This window comes from Bombyx mandarina, chromosome 09 (assembly GCF_030267445.1).
Source record: "Bombyx mandarina strain Sakado chromosome 09, ASM3026744v2".
In the NCBI taxonomy this organism is placed as follows: domain Eukaryota; kingdom Metazoa; phylum Arthropoda; class Insecta; order Lepidoptera; family Bombycidae; genus Bombyx; species Bombyx mandarina.
This window is the reverse complement of record NC_143216.1, coordinates 10,770,905-10,789,663: the sequence shown is the minus strand read 5'-3', so window position 1 is coordinate 10,789,663 and position 18,759 is coordinate 10,770,905. Positions and strand designations below refer to the sequence as shown.

The 18,759-nt window shown below is 39.1% G+C and overlaps 2 protein-coding genes across 2 annotated transcripts in view; one reads left to right on the top strand and one right to left on the bottom strand.

Annotated features, from left to right (window-relative positions):
* The window catches only part of Ance-3 (angiotensin-converting enzyme Ance-3), a 190,592-nt gene that overhangs the window by 89,334 nt on the left and 82,499 nt on the right, over positions 1–18,759 (top strand). The window lies entirely within an intron of this gene.
* On the bottom strand, positions 3,261–5,043 carry CPG12 (cuticular protein glycine-rich 12). Its single transcript, XM_028177286.2, has 2 exons — positions 4,886–5,043; positions 3,261–4,647 (listed from the first exon to the last, which is right to left on the bottom strand). The coding sequence occupies exons 1-2, from the start codon at positions 4,895–4,897 to the stop codon at positions 3,595–3,597; spliced, it is 1,065 nt and encodes a 354-aa protein (XP_028033087.2). The 5' UTR covers positions 4,898–5,043; the 3' UTR covers positions 3,261–3,594.

The following is an 18,759-nucleotide window of genomic DNA, read 5'->3' as shown; positions in this document are numbered from 1 at the left end:
TGCGTTCGCTAATTATTTACGATTTTTGAAAATTACTTGAAAAAAAATATAAATTTTCCGAGTTTTGCGTCAATGGGTTTCGTAAGTGTGGAGTAACTGATAGTATTTTAACATTAAAACAGTATAAATTTGAAAACGGAACAAATTATTGGAGTTTTCATATAACAGCAAAACAATTTTTTATTTATTTATTGCTCAGACAGGTGTAGGAGGACATACCGTGGTTCATGAGAATCGTTGACCTACACGACGACCTGGGCTCCGAATTCATCCGAAAACACATGAAGTCAGCATCGGAACGCTACTTCGATAAGTCTATGCATCATGATAATTGCCTTATCGTTGCCGCTGACTACTCCCCGAATCCTGATCACGCAGAAGTAAGTCACCGTCGACGCCCTTGACACGTCCTTACGGATCCATCAGATCCAGTAGCCCTTGCATTAGAGGCCTTTAGCTCTACCACGCAGGCTTAGGGACCCCGGTAACCGTACTCGTCGAACTCGGCAAAGAGTTCGATGTGCAACCTAACCTAAACATCAGCTCTCTGAGTTTCTGACTGGATCTTCTCAGTGGGTCGCGATTCCGATCCGGCAGTAGATTAATTCTCGAAGCAGCTGCCCTTGAGTCATTAGGTCTCCTTGCACTCGGGCAGCTGTTAGCAAATCCCACCCCTACTGACTGACCCTCTGCTCGCCCACCAGTTCTGGTGAAACTGGAGAGGCCTCCGGGCTACTGTAGCCCATTGATATCTTGCACCTTGGGACCCGAATTCTAAGTCTCAGTTCTATAGTACGACGGCTGTCACACTCTTGAAGCCGGACCGAATTAGATGTTCTTCGCGGTAGAAACCAGTGGGTGGAGATACCTACAAGTGCGGGCTCACGAAACGCCTTACCACCAATAAAACTTTGCTTTACCCGCCAACCTAAAAACAATTCCTTATAGTATTTTCGTAATAAACGTGAACCATGTTATTACTGTATACTTTATGCTGTCGTCATATTTGTAGTCACGGTGAAAATTACAATTGAACTTGGGCTGGCACGGAGGACATAATAATATTATCTTTAACATGATTTTAAAACCTTATTATAGTTTTATTTTTATTTTGGTGCTTTTATTTTGCTACCTAAGCTGATGGTCTAGAGAGACCATGTCAGGGCTAGTAGGTGAGCTCACGAGGTGCAAACCTGAGGATGTTGCTAACACGAACCCTAGCAAGAGCCGTGTTTCGCAGAATCTACTACCGGATCGGAAACGCGACCCACTCAGAAGATCCGACGAGAAACTCAGTGGCTTGTGTATGTGGGTTAATTTACTCGCCGAGCCCTTCGTCGTAAGTGACGGGTTCGACGAGAACGATGACCGGTGCTTGGGATACCTAAAAGCACCGTTAGTGGATCGGGAGGATCCGACATAACGTGTTTTGGGCGACGTCGACTGTTTACCATTTGGTTCGCAGGATCGGCTATGTAGTTACCGGTAGCTACAATGAGAGGGTTCTCGTGTCGTGTTGCATTACTGAAATTGGCGCTAACTTCTGTCATATCGTATCGTGTAAGTCTACCATCTCAGCTGTGAAGCAGTGACGCATTACGTTTGTAGGGTACGTTTGGTATTGTATAATAAAATTGCCTGTCTGACCTACTGCTTTAAGTTAAAAGGCCCGTAATAACTTAAGCCCAGGCCGTAAACTTCAAGAACTTCTTAAAAATACGCAATGTATTTAATTCAACATTATCATGATCAATATAATTTAAGTAAACTAAAATTTCACAGCAAAATTTTACTTAATTACATTTTCTGACAATTCTGGAAATGAAATCGGACATTTCCTCATATGATAATCTAAAATTCTAATAGGCCCTAAATCGAAAATGTTTTTTTTTAAATCGACTAAAATAGTATCTAATTGTGCATGTGAAAACCCTACACAGACGCTAGCCATTTCTTAATGTCACGATTAATAAAACTGTTGAAGTTCGCTTATAAAATTACATTATTATTTTACGTTTCATTAAAGACATAATATATCTCGACATTAGGGACCAATGGCATATCCATGATAACAGCCTTCCAAATTGATACCGCTGTTCAATATTTATAGGCTATCTTTTTACTGAGCGAATACTATAAAGAATTAAAGTCTAGACATAGAGAGCCCTAGAAAATTACAAAAAATAAATCCTGATGTGTATGATGGAGTTTATACTCTGCGCCATCCATTCCTGCAGTAAATTGGGAAGTGTCTATGGTCTACCCCTTAACCACCGGTCACAGTTCTCATCGAAGTCGTCGATTACGACGAAGAGTTTGACGAGCGAGCTAACTCATAGACTCAACCCGCTGAGTTTCTCTTAAGCTGGACATCTGGAGGACTAGTGTTAGCAAATTCTCTCAGGTTGAGCCCGTGAGCTCACCTACCTGTCCGCGCGTAGCTGAAATATCTATAATAACCCCTTAGGCTAATAGGTAGGGATAAAAAGGTCTACATTCAGAAGTTTATGTGGTGAATTGATGGGAAGATATCTATGTTTGTCTAAATGCTCCGCCTCACGCTACCTTTGCCACATGAGGTGCCGCGATCGATTATTATTTTTGAGTAATAGATTTTAATTGATTCAACTCAAATATATCCCATTAGCCAGTTGTAGATCTTGAGTTGAAGTCAATAGACATTTGTCTTCTGACCGAAAAAACCAGTTAACGATAATATGAATCCGTATAATGAGCATGCGTTAGTAAATCGGTTCTATCGCCTGAATTCATAAACTTCAATTTGCACTTAATAACAAAATTAATTAAACATTCAATTTTCATAATTAAAATAAGGTAACAACAAAATTATTTACGCAACACGTAACGCGTTAATAATGTTACCGCAATGCGTAATAGCGCAAAACAAAACATTACGCAAAAATACTCTAAGATCACATACTGTGTACATTGTCAAGTAAATAAGGAGGTTGCGTAATTTGGAGCATGAAGCCTTAACCGGGCCATATCATTTCATATTTTGCAATAATCACCTACTTACCATGCTAAATGGTCAGTTGGATTTATCATTACGATAATCGCCTTTTGGGGTAAGCAGAGCAATACGTTTTACTCTCACAGTTTTCTTGTAATGTTAGGTAATTTTGCTTTGTAAGAATTGTTTTAGTGTCTGACTGTTAAATCGTGTTTTCAATGTGAATGTACTTAGAACGCGTTCCACAATGTTCTGTATATGTTACAAGCAATGATATAATCGTAAATGGAAACAAAATTTGTTTATTATTCGAAAAAAACTTTTATTTCACGAGCAATTAATACTCATTTCGAATTACTAATAAAAATTGGAGACAGCTTTTCGTAACTTAACCATAACAGGTACATCAACTCAAACGTAATTAATTAAAAAAAAATCACAACAAAAAAATTATTAAAAATACATAGACTTAGAGTATTAAGTCAGTGCGTTCGATCTAAGGACGTGGAATACGTTAGGATCTGGAATCCGACCACTATCCTATTAGTGACACACGCCTCGTCTTTTATGTGCTAAGCTTATATTTATATATCACAATCAGATGTCTGCTTCCTGCAGCCTTAATAGCCTCCATGATGACCGAAGTCGTGACCGTGTTCGTGACCATGTTCGTGGCTGACGACGATTGGTACCGGTACCTTAACTGGGTACGGTACGGGCTTCTCGATGTGCACAGGCACGTGCTTCTCGATGTGTACTGGGTATGGCCTGTCGACGGGGATGTTAACTGGGAACGGCACGGCCTTTTCTACTGGGTACGGGATGTGCTTCTCGACGGGGTAAGGGGCGGGCACTGGTACCTTGACGGGGTACGGAACTGGCTTCTCGACATGGACGGGCACTGGGCGGTCAACGTGTACTTTAACGGGGTAGGGCACTGGTTTTTCTACCGGGTATGGGACGGGCTTCTCGACTGGGTAAGGCACTGGTTTGGGAATATGCACGGGGTAGGGTCTGTCCACATGGACCTTTACTGGTACTTGTACCTCTTTGTATACGGGGTAAGGAGCAGGCACATGTACGGGGACCTTCACGGGGTAAGGTACCTTCTTCTCTACTGGGTAAGGAGCGGGCACGTGCACTTCGACTGGAACATGAACTTTCTTTTCAACGGGGTAAGGTTCTGGCACATATACCTTGACGGGGACGGGTCTGTCGACTGGGACATGTACTGGGTAAGGCACCTTCTTTTCGACTGGGTAGGGTTGCGGTACGTGAACTGGTACCTTGACAATCTCTTTAACTGGGTAAGGGACATGTTTGACAACGGGGTAGGGTTGGGGAACGTGCACTTTCACGGGGTAGGGGATTTTCTTTTCTACCGGGTAGGGGATGTGCTTTTCGACGGGGTAGGGAACGGGAACTTTCTTAACGACAGTTACGGTTTTGTGGACCTCCTCGTGCCCGCCATAATGACCGCCGCCTCCATAACCACCGCCTCCATAACCACCATCGAAGCCGCCGTGCCAGCCGATGTCCAAGAGCCCTCTCTTTTCGTGTTTCTTGTCGTCAGCCGCCGGTTCCTTATCGGTCACTGCCACTTCCTTTTCTGCTTTTTTGGCTTCTTCCGCGTAAGCGAGGGCCAATAAAGCCACCAGACTGGCGGCCACGAGCTGCAAAAAACGAGAAAGAAAAGTTATTTTTGTGAAATTTATTCATGTATTTTTAGACTAATTAGAATGGGATTTTGTATATATCGGTAATGGTATATCGAGATTTTTCACACGAGTTTCCCGTTTAATTTTCTCTCTATTTATGACAAGACAACCCTAGGGGCGTTCTGTATCTGAATCGCGAACACATTTTCTTTGAATCACAACGTAACACACTGTATTATTATTTTGAACACACCATTGGTCTCATGATGCTGCACTAGTAGGTTGCACTGAAGTCAGCGAAGTCCTGAATACGAATGATGCGTGTTGGTCCGTAGCTTCGCTATATATATGCGGTATGAGCGGCCGAGCGAAGAAAAAAAACTGGCGGGCAGAACGTAGGACCACGTTACACTTTCGCTTTCGAAGGGGTTCGGAGCGCGGCACAAAGTCTGTTCCATTTCTATATTACATTCAGATTTGCGGCGACCGGTTCGGTTCATTTCGACAATTATATGCAATTTAAAGAGATGTAATGAACGAATCGATTTAATCCCGTTTTTGGAGAATCGATTTTTTGTTTGCTGACCCATTTCTGTTGACTGTTTCCAAAAAGAGTTTATAGTTTGAATTTTCAACAGGTCAAACGAAATTAAGTCTTAATGGTACTTTTATCTTTAAATTCAATATTTTTAAATCGTTAATGCACGTGATAATGATGTGGCAACGATTCTTTTTATTTATTCTTATTAACCTTTAATTTTTACGATGCAATTCTTGCGACATTAATTCAGATGTGTTTTTGACGAGACATTTTTAATGAAGGTAATGAATGTATCGCAGAGCGCATCGTCCGTGACCAAGTCACAATGAAATACAGTTTAGTGTTAGATTATATCAATGGGCAAAGGCAAAAGGTACTTTACCTGTACTAGGTACCAAGACTTTTGTATTAAGAAGCCAGGGGCGAAACGTTGATGGAAATGAAATAGAACGCATTTAAATATTTCAATAAAATAGTTCACTGGTGGTAGGACCTCTTGTGAGTCCGCACGGGTAGGTACCACCACCCCGCCTATTTCTGCCGTGAAGCAGTAATGCGTTTCGGTTTGAAGGATGGGGTAGCCGTTGTAACTATACTGAAACCTTAGAACTTATATCTCAAGGTGGGTGGCGCATTTACATTGTAGATGTATATGGGCTCCAGTAACCACTTAACACCAGGTGGGCTGTGAGCACGTCCACCCATCTAAGCAATAAAAAAAAAAAGTTGGCAATTATCGAAACTTTAACATATAGGAAGAATCCTAAGAAACCACGTCTAGCGATCTTGTTCAATTTCAACACGCTTTTGCACTTCCAAATATTCGTTAACAACAAGCCAAATACGTTTAAACCCGAAATACTGCTAAGATGACAATCAAAGAAACTATTTACGTGCCTTCATTCCTCGCGTTCCCATCAAAACTTGTCAGCCTTTATTTAAAGTGAGTATAGCTGTGCACCTTGAAACATCGCATCGAAGTCTTGGTAACTTTGAAATCTACTTTCATCTACTTTTGGAACTGGAACGCTCCAACGTGGTCGAAATATATGGAATAATGACAACCACCATCATGTGTAACCATGAGACTTTGCTAGCGGCAAACAATGAACCCTTGTTTGGTCAAATTTCCTCTCAGAGTCTAATCTCACTAGACAGAGGTAACACAGTAATTATCGCTTTGCTATCTATCCATGGGCAGACGAGTGAACGGTCCATTTGTGGTTTAGTTTCGGTGCTCGAAGACTCAAGTTTTGTTAAGTAACGGTTGCAATTGCAGTTGGTTTACCGATGTCTGCAATAGTAAACTAGTTTGGAATAGGATAGGAAAGGAAGACAGAAATAAGTCGCAGCGTGCAGGATCGCGCACTTATCTCTAACTAACCAGGCGGACTGTGTATTGTCATTGAAGACACGCCGACCTCTACATTTTTGGACTGTGTCAAATTACCATTTTAATTATGTTTTATTCAACGAATCTCGAAAAATTAGTAAGCATAAAGTTTTTGTGTATCCTTCGATTTTCGCGAGTCGCTGACCTAATTAAAACTAATGCTTTGCAGCTTAATCTCTTGGTTCTGTTTGATGATGTTAATTCAGAAGTTCCGCAGACTTACAGTTGTCGTGGTTTGGACGACGATTACTCCAGTGTACCAAGTGCGAGTTCTTTAACGCTCTCGATAGCGTAAGAGTTAACCCAATTTTGTATGCAGTTGGAACAGCGCCCCTAGCCCCTAGAAAACGAACCCTTTACATACAAATTCGAGCTAACTTTTACGCTATCGAGAACGTTAAAAAACTCGCACTATGTACACAGGACAACGGTCGTTCGGTTAACTTAAGTTGCGGACGTCAAGTATAATCGGGCGTACAAGTCTTCAGTTTGTCAACATTTTCTGGGCAGTGATGTCAAACATTTTATTAGACTTTATAAACGCGACGTGTCGTCTCATTGAGTAAGTAAAATCTTTACTGGTATCTATTGTATTTCTACAAGTATATGTATTTTAAGCTCATTTTCATTTCGTTAATTCCTAAATTTCGAATATTTTACAGTTTCCATGAACCCTTCTTCTTCTTTTTCTTCACCTTATCTCACTAGGTGGGTTCGGTACAGCTATTTTTCTCTTCCATTTTCTTTTATCAGCAGTCAACTCAACACACACTCCTCTCTCTCTCTCATATCGTCATTCATAAACTCCATCCATGTCTTCTTCGGTCGACCTCTTCCCCCTCTACCTTGCACTACAATTTCCATGCATCTCCTAGTCACATGCATCTCCTCTCTACGCATCACATGTCCATACCACGCTAACCGTCCGCTCTTTAATTTGTTCATTACCAGGGCTACTTACACACTTCCTCCATACTTACAGATTCTATGAGCATGAACCGAAAATAGACGACGAAATAATAAAATTAGAAATACTAAACGCGTGATTTAACTCTAAAGGTATTTGAACATTGAGCAGTTGGGATAGAATGTTGATTATCGTTTCTAAGAGCTTCCCTAGTCAGTCAGCGCTTAAGCCACAAGAATTCCACCACCGACTTATCAATAAATTCCATTAGCTTTTACGAAACTAACTAATTCTATTTTACTAACTAACAATTTTACTTAAATTTTATATAAGCAGCTTTAATAAATGGAATTTCCGATATAAACTTTCAACCCCTAACTCGCGCTCTTATAGGAAAATAGTTGAAACACGCTGACTTAAATTATTATATTTCTAACCAGGAACGGGTATTCAAATAATGTTATTTTTATACTCCAAAATGATAAACTTCTATGCAACTTTTATTGTTCCAATCTCTCTACGAAATCTCTCAAAGGGTGACATTTAAAAAATCCTATCCTAATGCGTGATGCGAAAAGCATAAAAGGCATCTAACATCCAAATTGAATTTTGCATTCGGAGCAGTTGTAGTCTGCTTTAATGGATCAGTTCAAAGTTGGGACGAGTAATCATATATATAAACTAACTGTACCCGTCCGCTTCGCTGGCCATTTAAAATAAACATTATTATTTCACACCCCCACAAAGATTCTCATCATTAACGCCCCCGCAACTGGTGTAGGGAGTCCAACACTCATATAAATATTAGCCTATCCATTAAGTACATGTATTTTCTACATAGATACCAAGTTTCAAGTCAATCGGATGCATGGTTCAGTAATTATAACGGAACATCCATAAAAACCACTGTAGATTTATATATTAGTATAGATATTAACGATTTCAATATCCTTTTTGGGTTATGATGTCGAAATTTTTTTAAGGACACATCTACATCGCATAGTCTACTTCGCACAGATTTGCATTGGCGCCACAAATTTATGATATCACATTCTACTGATTCAATATTAGTCGGTTCTCCGATTTAAGAAACGTATACATAATATGCATCATCATCATCATCATCTTTGGCCTTACAGCCCAGGGTGGGCCTTAGCCTGGTCCAGTATGTCTCTCCAGACTGCTCTGTTCAGGGCTTTCTCCTTTCAGTTCTTGACGCCGATATTTTTGAGGATTATATTATAGATATTCGTCTATCGTTGTAGTCTTTGGTATATTTTGTAAGAATGGTCTCAAAGTCCTGTTTTTTATCTATGCTTCTCAAAGTTTATCAATAGTTTCATTCATGTACTTAAAATATTAAAACCACTAAGAAAACTCGGCAAGAACTTCAGGGATTTTTGTTTTTCTAATCTTCCTTTATCTCTCTCCATTTTTCTCTAAGCATTTCTCTTTATCTCTCTCTATTTTTCTCTAAGCATTTCTCTTTATCTCCCTCGATTTTTCTCTAAACATTTCTCTTTATCTCTTAACATTATATCGTGCCTATTTCTGGTGTAAAGCAGTAATAAGCGGGTTTAAGGGTATGAGAGATACCAGAATTCTGAGACCGTCTCAAATAGAGTGGGGCATTTACAATGCCATCTCTAGCTGCTCTAGTGCTGCATATATATTCTGTTTCTAGCAAGGTTCGAGAAAGGTCCGTTGGCTACAAGCATGCTTAGGTAAATAGCTAATAATTTGTAATAGCTTTTGCGTTTCGGCTTCAAGGGTGGGGCAGCCGTTGTAACTATACTGAGGCCTTAGAAATTACATCTCAAGGTGGGTGGCGCATTTAGGTTGTTAATGTCTATGGGCTCCAGTAACCAGTTAACACCAGGTGGGTTGTAAGCCCGTCCACTTATCTAAGCAATAAAATAATAATAGCTTCGCAATTATGGTTTAAAAGAATTTCAGTTTTCTTCATTCAAGGAAGCGCAAATGCATTCTTTAATTAAAAAAGAACATGTCTCTTGATTACATCTAAGGAAATAAATTCTTATCTAAAGGTCGTTCACCTATTCTACTGAAACAAAGTAAAATAAAAAAGATGATTTTTAACAAAACTCCGCGAGGTCACAGCTTCGCGTTCCCGCGCATTCATGATTTTGTAATTATGAACATTATGAATAATTATTCGATAAATTATTTAGTGTTCGACGGCGCGTGGGACGATAAATAATACCGGGTTTGCATATTTTATTGGGTTGCGCTGAGAGACGAGCGAATATTTTAAACTTAGCAGCTTCGAAAACGACAACTTTTTTATATATCGTCTTTTCGCATTAGAAGTGTACAATTTCCAAAAATATTCGAAATTGAGTTAATATGCGGAATCATTTAGTATCACCAGTACTTTTCTCATAAATACTGTTAAAAGAGTGTAGTTTAGTTTTAGTTTTATTTTTAGTTTACCTAAATTTTGTCTACTATTAAAAAAAAAAATACATAATTTTATCTTACTTCAAAAGACAGATAATGTAACTGGTAAAAGCTAAAAAATAAATGTTGCAATGATGATTAATATTAAAAATATCACATGTTGAACCTTTAAAACATTATTCTCCTGTAAAATTAGTAAGTTTTGAGATTATACACTTTTAATGCGAGCAGACGATATTTCTCTTTAGGTCTCGTGAATCGCCCGGTCCTAACATCACACAAGTATGTCGCTACCCACCTTGAGATATGAAGTTGAATTGTTAATAGCTTAACAGATATTTGAGTCAGCGATTGCAGTATTCTCGTATAATATACAGGGTGTCCCAGAAAGAATGGATAATCCTGAAACACCTCATAGTAGAGCTATTGGGGACTCATAATAAAAAAGAAAAAAAAAATAGGTTTTTTTTTCGGGCCGGCGGCCGAACCTCCTACGACGACTCTGCGCCTAGGGGGCGCGCGGTGGTACCACCACCCTGCCTATTTCTGCCGTGAAACAGTAATGCGTTTCGGTTTGAAGGGCGGGGTAGCCGTTGTAACTATACTGATACCTTAGAACTTATATCTCAAGGTGGGTGGCGCATTTACGTTGTAGATGTCTATAGGCTCCAGTAACCACTTAACACCCGGTGGGGTTTGAGCTCGTCCACCCATCAAAGCAATAATAAAAAAAACATACCTACTAAGTACGGCTGTACAATTAATAAACTCAATTTATTTCAGACACAAGAGTTAGAGCAGTTTATAATGCACGTAATCGATGTAATGTAACATTAATCAAATTAATTATTAGTTCGAGAGAGGATGTGCTAATTTTTATTATACTGTTCAAGGTTTTACGTTTCTATATACTTAATGGTTTTATTGGGGATTTTTTATTTTTATTTTGACGGTCACTGGTATTTAGCAAGGTCTAAAGGTCACATCATCTCTAGGCCTCTCTTTGCGCATGAGACTGAAATGTCAATTAGTTTAACGGCTGATCCTAACATAAATAAAGATAGATTGCAAGTTAATAGAGTTAGTATAAGACTGTGTTAGCGTCGTCCGTTGCCCAGTATACTGGTATAATGTAATGAGGTGCCTATTTTCCTATTAAAATACATCCGTGTTCATGAATAGGCCCGATATGATGTGAATGCGGCCTCCCATCTTTAGGCATGAGACTGAACAGTCAATTAGTTGAACGGCTGATCCTAACATTAATAAAGACAGATTGCAAGTTAATAGAGTAGTATAAGACTGTGTTAGCGTCGTCCGTTGCCCAGTAAACTGGTATGCTGTAATGAGGTGCCTATTTTCCTATTAAAATACATAATTGTTCATGAATAGGCTATGAAGGCTTTCTTTTTTTTATAGCTTAGGTGGTTAAACAAGCTCACGGCCCATCTGATGTTACGTGGTTGCCAGAGGCCATGGTCATCAATAACGTAAATGCCTTGACTCGGCTTGTAACATGAGTTCGAAGTTTCAGATACAGTAATTATGGTATCGTGTAATAAGAAAACAAACCCATGTATTTTTATTAATTTACTGGTTGTAGGATGTATTGTAAGACCACATGTGTAGGTAAATTAGACCGATTAATTACTATCATTTATGATTTGTTGTTGGAAAGTTAGCCAATACTTACAAAACAATAATGTCTTTAGCAATTTAATTCCCAAAATGTGTTCATGTTTTTCCTTAGACTTTCTCTCTTGCTTTTCTTAAACGCATTGAGCTATAAAATGTGCTCTTATAAAACATGCCAGTAGATATTCACGACGATTCAAGATCTTAATTTAACAAAATGAAATGTGTTTTCTCTTTTTTTTTTATTGCTTAGGGTAGTAAGTGGTTACCGGAGCCCATAGATATCTATAACGTAAATGCGCCACCCACCTTGAGATATAAGTTCTAAGGTCTCAAGTATAGTTACAACGGCCGCCCCACCCTTCAAACCGAAACGCATTACTGCTTCACGGCAGAAATAGGCGGGGTGGTGGTGCCTACTCGCGCGGATTCACAAGAGGTCCTACCACCAGTAAAAACTATTAACTTATTTACTCCGATTTTCTTCTGAAGTGGCAATATAATTCGGACCATAACAAGATACGTAAAACGGAATACCAAACCGAATTCATAATGGCGTCTACCCCAGAAATTACTCAATGTCCACATTTAATGATATATTACCTAATTGTTTCCACTTTCAGCTGCATAATTAAACCAGATTACGTAATCGAATGATTACTTTATGTCGCCTTGTAACATTCTATGTACTCGTGTGATATTGAATTCTAGAAGACTGTCGTATTCTGCGGCGGTGCAGCCAGAACATTTTCGTAATGAGTAACGGTGATTGATAATTTCATTTGGTTCATGTTTGACGCTATTATGTGATTGTTTCGTAAGTACGCTCTGACTGGCGTCGAGAAACGCGCGAGACAATATTCATTGCTTGGCGTTGCTTGAAAAATATATATTTTTCTATTTTTCCTACCTATTCGCTGATAGCCTCAGGCGGACACATCAAAGGAAAAACAAAATTGTTATTTTTATTTAATTCCGACCATTTTCATATTTATCTACCCTTTAAACCTTCTCTGCACTTCCACAAATAATTCAAGACCAAAATTAGCCAAATCGGTCCGGCCGTTCTCGAGTTTTAGCGAGATTCACGAACAGCAATTCATTTTTATACATATAGATAGATAAAGAAGTATCTTTATCTTTAGATAGTATATAAAGAAGTATCTTTCTTTTGTACTCATTTTGCATTATGATATTCACCGTTTGACTTTTTTATGGAGTGTTTTGTGTATGAGGTATGTTGATACAAGAATTTAAAATCAGATCTTAGATAGCTTTCGTCAACTATCAGAATAATGAATAGATCGAAGGTACAACGATATTTGTTTCGGAAATTTATCAATACACATCTGTATAGCAAAGTTGAGTCTTATGTTTGCTCCATACTAATTGATGATGATGATGATGATTCAAATTATCTTTACTTATATCCATCTATATATCTTAACTTATACTAATTATCTTTAATTGAAAAAATGTAGCGAATTTGACAAAAGAGAAAAGGAAATATTAATGGTGAAATCCCAGATTAATTTGACGTATTTAAAGCCTAAGGCATTCTCTACCAATCAACCAAAGGCAGTGCAGAGTAAATATTAGTGCATATTTTCATTCCATTATTGGATAATCTAATGAAGCTTGATCAGTCTTATGATTATACAGTTTAAGTAAATTCCAACGAAAACCATTATCTATCAAGTTAAGTGTGTGTCTGTGTACTTAATATATTGGACCGAGCGTTTTTTTAACGCTGCGTTTATTGAACGCCTGTGGTCGCCGGCTTAGACACGCACAGAGTTTGTTTCGCAAAGCCGTTACCTACTCGCCGCTCTTTCCCGCCGATTGTCATGCGGACCAAGGTCCTTTTTGTTCTCTATACAGTTTTATTTTTATTAGGATTATATAGTTTTAATTGAGTGTTTCGTAAAAATGCGAGCGTTGTTTCAAAACGGAGTATTTACTACAATTGCCTAATCTTGTTTAATTGTACATAGTATGTATGTACCTTTTTATAACAGCGTGGCTGATCTGTTTCGCGGTTTGATAACGCTATTAATGTTAATAGATCGAAAGAGCGATTTACGGCTTAGTACATCGTGTGAAGCGAAAGAAATATGAATAATTTGCGGAATTAATGTGTCTGTGATTTATTTTAATGATTGAGAGTTTACTGGTGGCCCTGAGGCCTTTCCAGTTTCACCAGGACGGGTGGGCGACCAAAGTCTCAGCCAGGAGGGGTGGGATTTGCTAACAGCTGTCCAAGCGCCTCCGAAGGAGACCTAACAACTCAAGAGCAGCTGCTTCGCGAATGAATCTGCTACCGGATCGGAATTGTGACCCGCTGAGAAGATCCGGCGAGAAACTCAGCGAGCTGATTCACGAGTACGGTTCCCGGGGTCCCTAAGCCTGCTCCTAGTATTAGAGCTGAATGTGTCTGTGTCTGTCGGTCTGTGATATTGAGATTTACTGATTGTTAGGGCGTTCTTTTTGGCGCCAAGTAATAACACTTAGATCTTAGACTTGGATTGTCAATGTTTATAAGCGTTTCTCATGCATTTGTTTTTTTTTGTTTCAGGTAAGACACGGCAGATTTTAGCGATATTGACATTGGATTGAGTGAGTGATTAGACAATATCATAATTAGATTGAGCTACGATTTTTTTCTTACCAATTTGTAAAGTACATGTGTACAAAAATGACATCTATGACCTAGGAACACCGTCGATTGAATCGACCTGAACATAGTTTGTAGTTTGCGTAGGTTCTGGCGAGATGTCTTCTCTCCATGGATGGTCCAAAGCACCGTCCGTGCCTTAGGCGGTAACTTAGTAAGTACAAGCTGAAATGCAATATTGACTTAACGCGAAAGGCAAAGTTAGGGGTTCAATTTGTGATGTATTAAGGGGGAAATAAATCAATTGGATTTTTCCTAATTTTAACTTTGCTGTAGACAAACTTCGCTGCAGACGAGCGCTATGACATTTCCTTCTTCAAACGAGGCTTGTGGAGAGTATTAAGCGGTAGACAGCGGCTTGACTCTGCTCCTGGCATTGCTGAAGTCAATCGGCGACGGTAACCACTCACCATCAGGTGGGCCGTATGCCCGTCTGCATACAAAGGCAATAAAAAAAAAAGGCAGTGTGCTTAATAGCTATGTCTCCTATGTGGAATGGGAGGCGATATGGAAAAAAATCACGACCTCACAAAATAATTACCGTAACTAGACGCTGCTTGAGACACGGCTCAGCTGTAATGTAATAACTTTTTGAGGCAACATAAGTTTAATGTTTTCGCGTGTTACTTAAGTATTACCTTGACAATGTTTTAAGTTGTCTGTGTAATTGGTATTGCAAACCGTCTGACGGAGATGCCAGCTGATCGTATGTGGAGCGAGACACGACATAATCGCCCGCATCACAAGCGATAAGCATAAGCGTTTTTGAAACGAACTCACTTTTATTATATAAATATATTTTAAAAACTAAATAAATATGAGTTGTAATGTATGCAAACCCAAAGTTAAACACAGTTAACCAAAACACAGTTAAACACAGGTCAAATAGATATTATATTTTTTATCATAGCGACCCCCAGTCGGGATATTATGCAAAAGTAAGTAAGAATTGTATTATATGTATCTTGAAGTAGTTTTTTATTAAAATTGTATTAGTCTTAAGCAAAAGAAGCCTTAAACGGAGTAAGAACATTTTTTTATTGAAGATGTTAATGAAACAATTAATGAATCCTTTATTCTATTTCCAATTAATCGATGTCTACCTGTGAAATCTACATAAAATTCCGTCGAATAATGCCGAAGATGCAAACAAATAGACCGACAGAAAAGAACAATCAAAATTACCGGCTTATTTTCCATTACTATAGTTATCCCATCCTTTTTGTTCTTATTATTTGATATACAGACACATCCGAACGTGAGACTGTGTTATTATATTGACTAGCGATCCGCCCTCGCTTCGCTTCGGAAACATTAAATTTTATTATTGATAGCTGAGTCCCGGGATGCTATGTCCCGTCGTACCACGGGTGACGCCGCGCGGCGAAGCTAGTCTAAAAAAGTAAAGCCTAAGTTACTCCTTATATCATCAGCTACCTGCCAGTGAAAGTCCCGTCAAATTCGGTCCATCCGTTCCAGAGATTAGCCGGAACAAACAGACAGACAAAAATTGTAAAAACTGTTATTTTGGTATATGTACCGTATATATATTTATCTGCATGTAGTAAAAAGCGGTTATTTCAATATTACAAACAGACACTCCAATTTTATTTATATGTATAGATGTATAGATATACCTAATTTAAATAGTCAAAAGCTGATCACTTACACCATTCATTCGCGAATTTAAACGCACGATATTAAAAATTAAGGTTCCCGTAAAAAAGTGATTGTACAACGTAATTCTTCTCCTACAAATGCAATTTTATTTTATTTTTTTCTTACTTCTTTACTGGTAGACTATGGGGCTATCTCAGCATCTCGCGGACGGGTAGGTGAGCTCAAGGGCTCAATATGAGAGAATTTGCTAACACTAGCCCTAGCAAGAGCAGTGCTTCGCAGAATCTACCACCGGATCGGAATCGCGATCCACTGAGTAAAACTGGCGAGAAACTCAGTGGTTTGTGTCTATGAGTTCGACGCTATGTAATTTGATCGCCGATTTCGAAATCGCGAACGCTAGTTCAAGCAAAAAATAAGCTCTAAATAAATTTAATTAGGTATGTTAGTGAATTAATCATTAATACGTAATGTAGCAAGTACCGTGACTGGACACTATTGTGTGAAGTTATGGCTTTATATAATTTTTATTATTTTTTTGTTGCTTAGATGGGTGGACGAGCTCACAACCCATCTGGTGTTAAGCGGTTACTGGAGCCCATAGACATCTATAACATAAATATGCCACCCACTTTGAGATATAAGTTCTAAGGTCTTAGTATAGTTACGACGGCTGTCCCGCCCTTCAAACCGAAACGCATAACTGTTTCACGGCCTGAAATAGGCAGGGCGGTGGTACCGACCCGTAGGAACTTACAAGAGGTCCTACCACTAGTAAAAAACGTATAGAGTACCAGGAGCTAGGGATACCCATCCTAAATAATAACTCATGTGAAGTATTTCTTTACGCTTCAATTTCAAGTTTTACAGACGACGCAAGATAATATATTATGTTTTATCCAATTGTAATAGAGGTGTTAATCAATTCTTTGAAGTCGTCGTGGCCTAAAGGATAAGACGTCCGGTGCATTCGTGTGTAGCGATGCACCGGTGTTCGAATCCCGCAGGCGGTTACCAATTGTTCTAATGAATTACGTACTCAACAAATGTTCACGATTGACTTTCACGGTGAAGGAATAACATCGTGTAATAAGAATGAAACCCGCAAAATTATAATTTGCGTAATTACTGGTGGTAGGACCTCTTGTGAGTCCGCGCGGGTAGGTACCACCACCCTGCCTATTTCTGCCGTGAAGCAGTAATGCGTTTCGGTTTGAAGGGTAGGGCAGCCGTTGTAACTATACTGAGATCTTAGAACTTATATCTCAAGGTGGGTGGCGCATTTACGTTGTAGATGTCTATGGGCTCCAGTAACCACTTAACACCAGGTGGGCTGTGAGCTCGTCCATTCATCTAAGCAATAAAAAAAAAAAAAAAAAATTATGCGCTCATAAGTAAGTAAGTTGGTTTCAGCTCTTGTTTATTTATGAGGTGCTCAACGCGGAATACCGTGCTCTGTTTGTTTGTTATCATAACGATAACAGTCATCTAACATAACAGTCTGTTATAAGTTCATAAAACTGTACCCGTCCGCTTCGCTGGGCATTTAAAATTAACATTATTATTTCTCACCCCCACAAAGATTCTCATCATTAACGCCCCCGCAACTGGTGTAGGCGATCCAACACTCATATAAATATTAGCCTATCCATTAAGTACACGTATTTTCTACATGGATACCAAGTTTCAAGTCAATCGAATGCACGGTTCAGTAGTTATAACGGAACATCCGTAAAAACCACTGTAGATTTATATATTATTAGTATAGATAATCCATCGAAACGTTACATAAAACAATTAATGATTCCGCAAATCATATTAATCGGACACTTTGCGTATTACGATACGGTTCTGTCAGATATTGACGTGTTGCAATACAATACTTTCACAACGATACTTAATAGTTAATTTTGAAATTCGATTTAGTCGTAGTCGTAGGTAAAACCCGAAATTAGGGTTAGCGTTCAACGAGCAAGCGTCATCGGGTTCTAGTGGTGGGTTACGGTCGCCGGTGTCGCCGGCACGGGAGAGTACCATCATTTTTTTCACTACCTATTCGCTGGTAGCCTAAGAGGCTATTCTAGCTACGCCCGGACAGGAAGGTGAGCTCTCGGGCTTAATCTGAGAGAATTTGCTAACACTAGCCCTAGCAAAAGCAGTGCGTCGCGGAATCTACCACCGAATCGCGACCCATTGAGAAGATCCGGCGAGAAACTCAGTGGGCTGTGTCTATGGGTTAGTTCGCTCGTCGAGCCCTTCGTCGTAATCGACGAGTTCGACGAGGACAGTGACCGGTGCTTGAGGGTCTTAAAAGCGCCGAGAGTGAATCCGGGGGATCCGACAAGACATGTTTCTGGCGACGGCGGCTGCGCGTTGCCCCGTCGAGGTCGGATAAGTAATTAGCGGCAATCACGATTTTTTTTCCACAGGAGAAAATCGCAATGCTAAGTGGGTACCGCAACCCTATGCTTTTAAAAAAATGTTACTTGTCGGGAAACTCTCATTATCTTAGATTCACTCCTACTAATATAATAGTATATCTAAATAACTACAGCACGTATAAAAGACACTGTACTGTGGTTGTTATTTATTTTTGAAATAAACAGATGCCAGCAGTCCGATTTTAGTATGAACTTCGCTCCGCGGTGTGTCTTCAAATGAGGTTTATGGAGAATCCTTAGTGATGAGCAACCCCTTGGCTCTGCTTCTGATATTAATGTCCATGAATGACTGACTTGTTTAACCTGTTTTTTTTTTGTTCTAAACCTTATCTAAAGTAACGAGGAACAAACAAACAAACAAACAAACAGACATATGTGCTAAAAATTTAAATTTATATTTTTTAATAACCTTATTTACTTTCTTAATCAACTTATTTATCTTATCTAAGCTTAAGTAATTTGACGTTACAAATAGACACTTCAATGCTATTCATT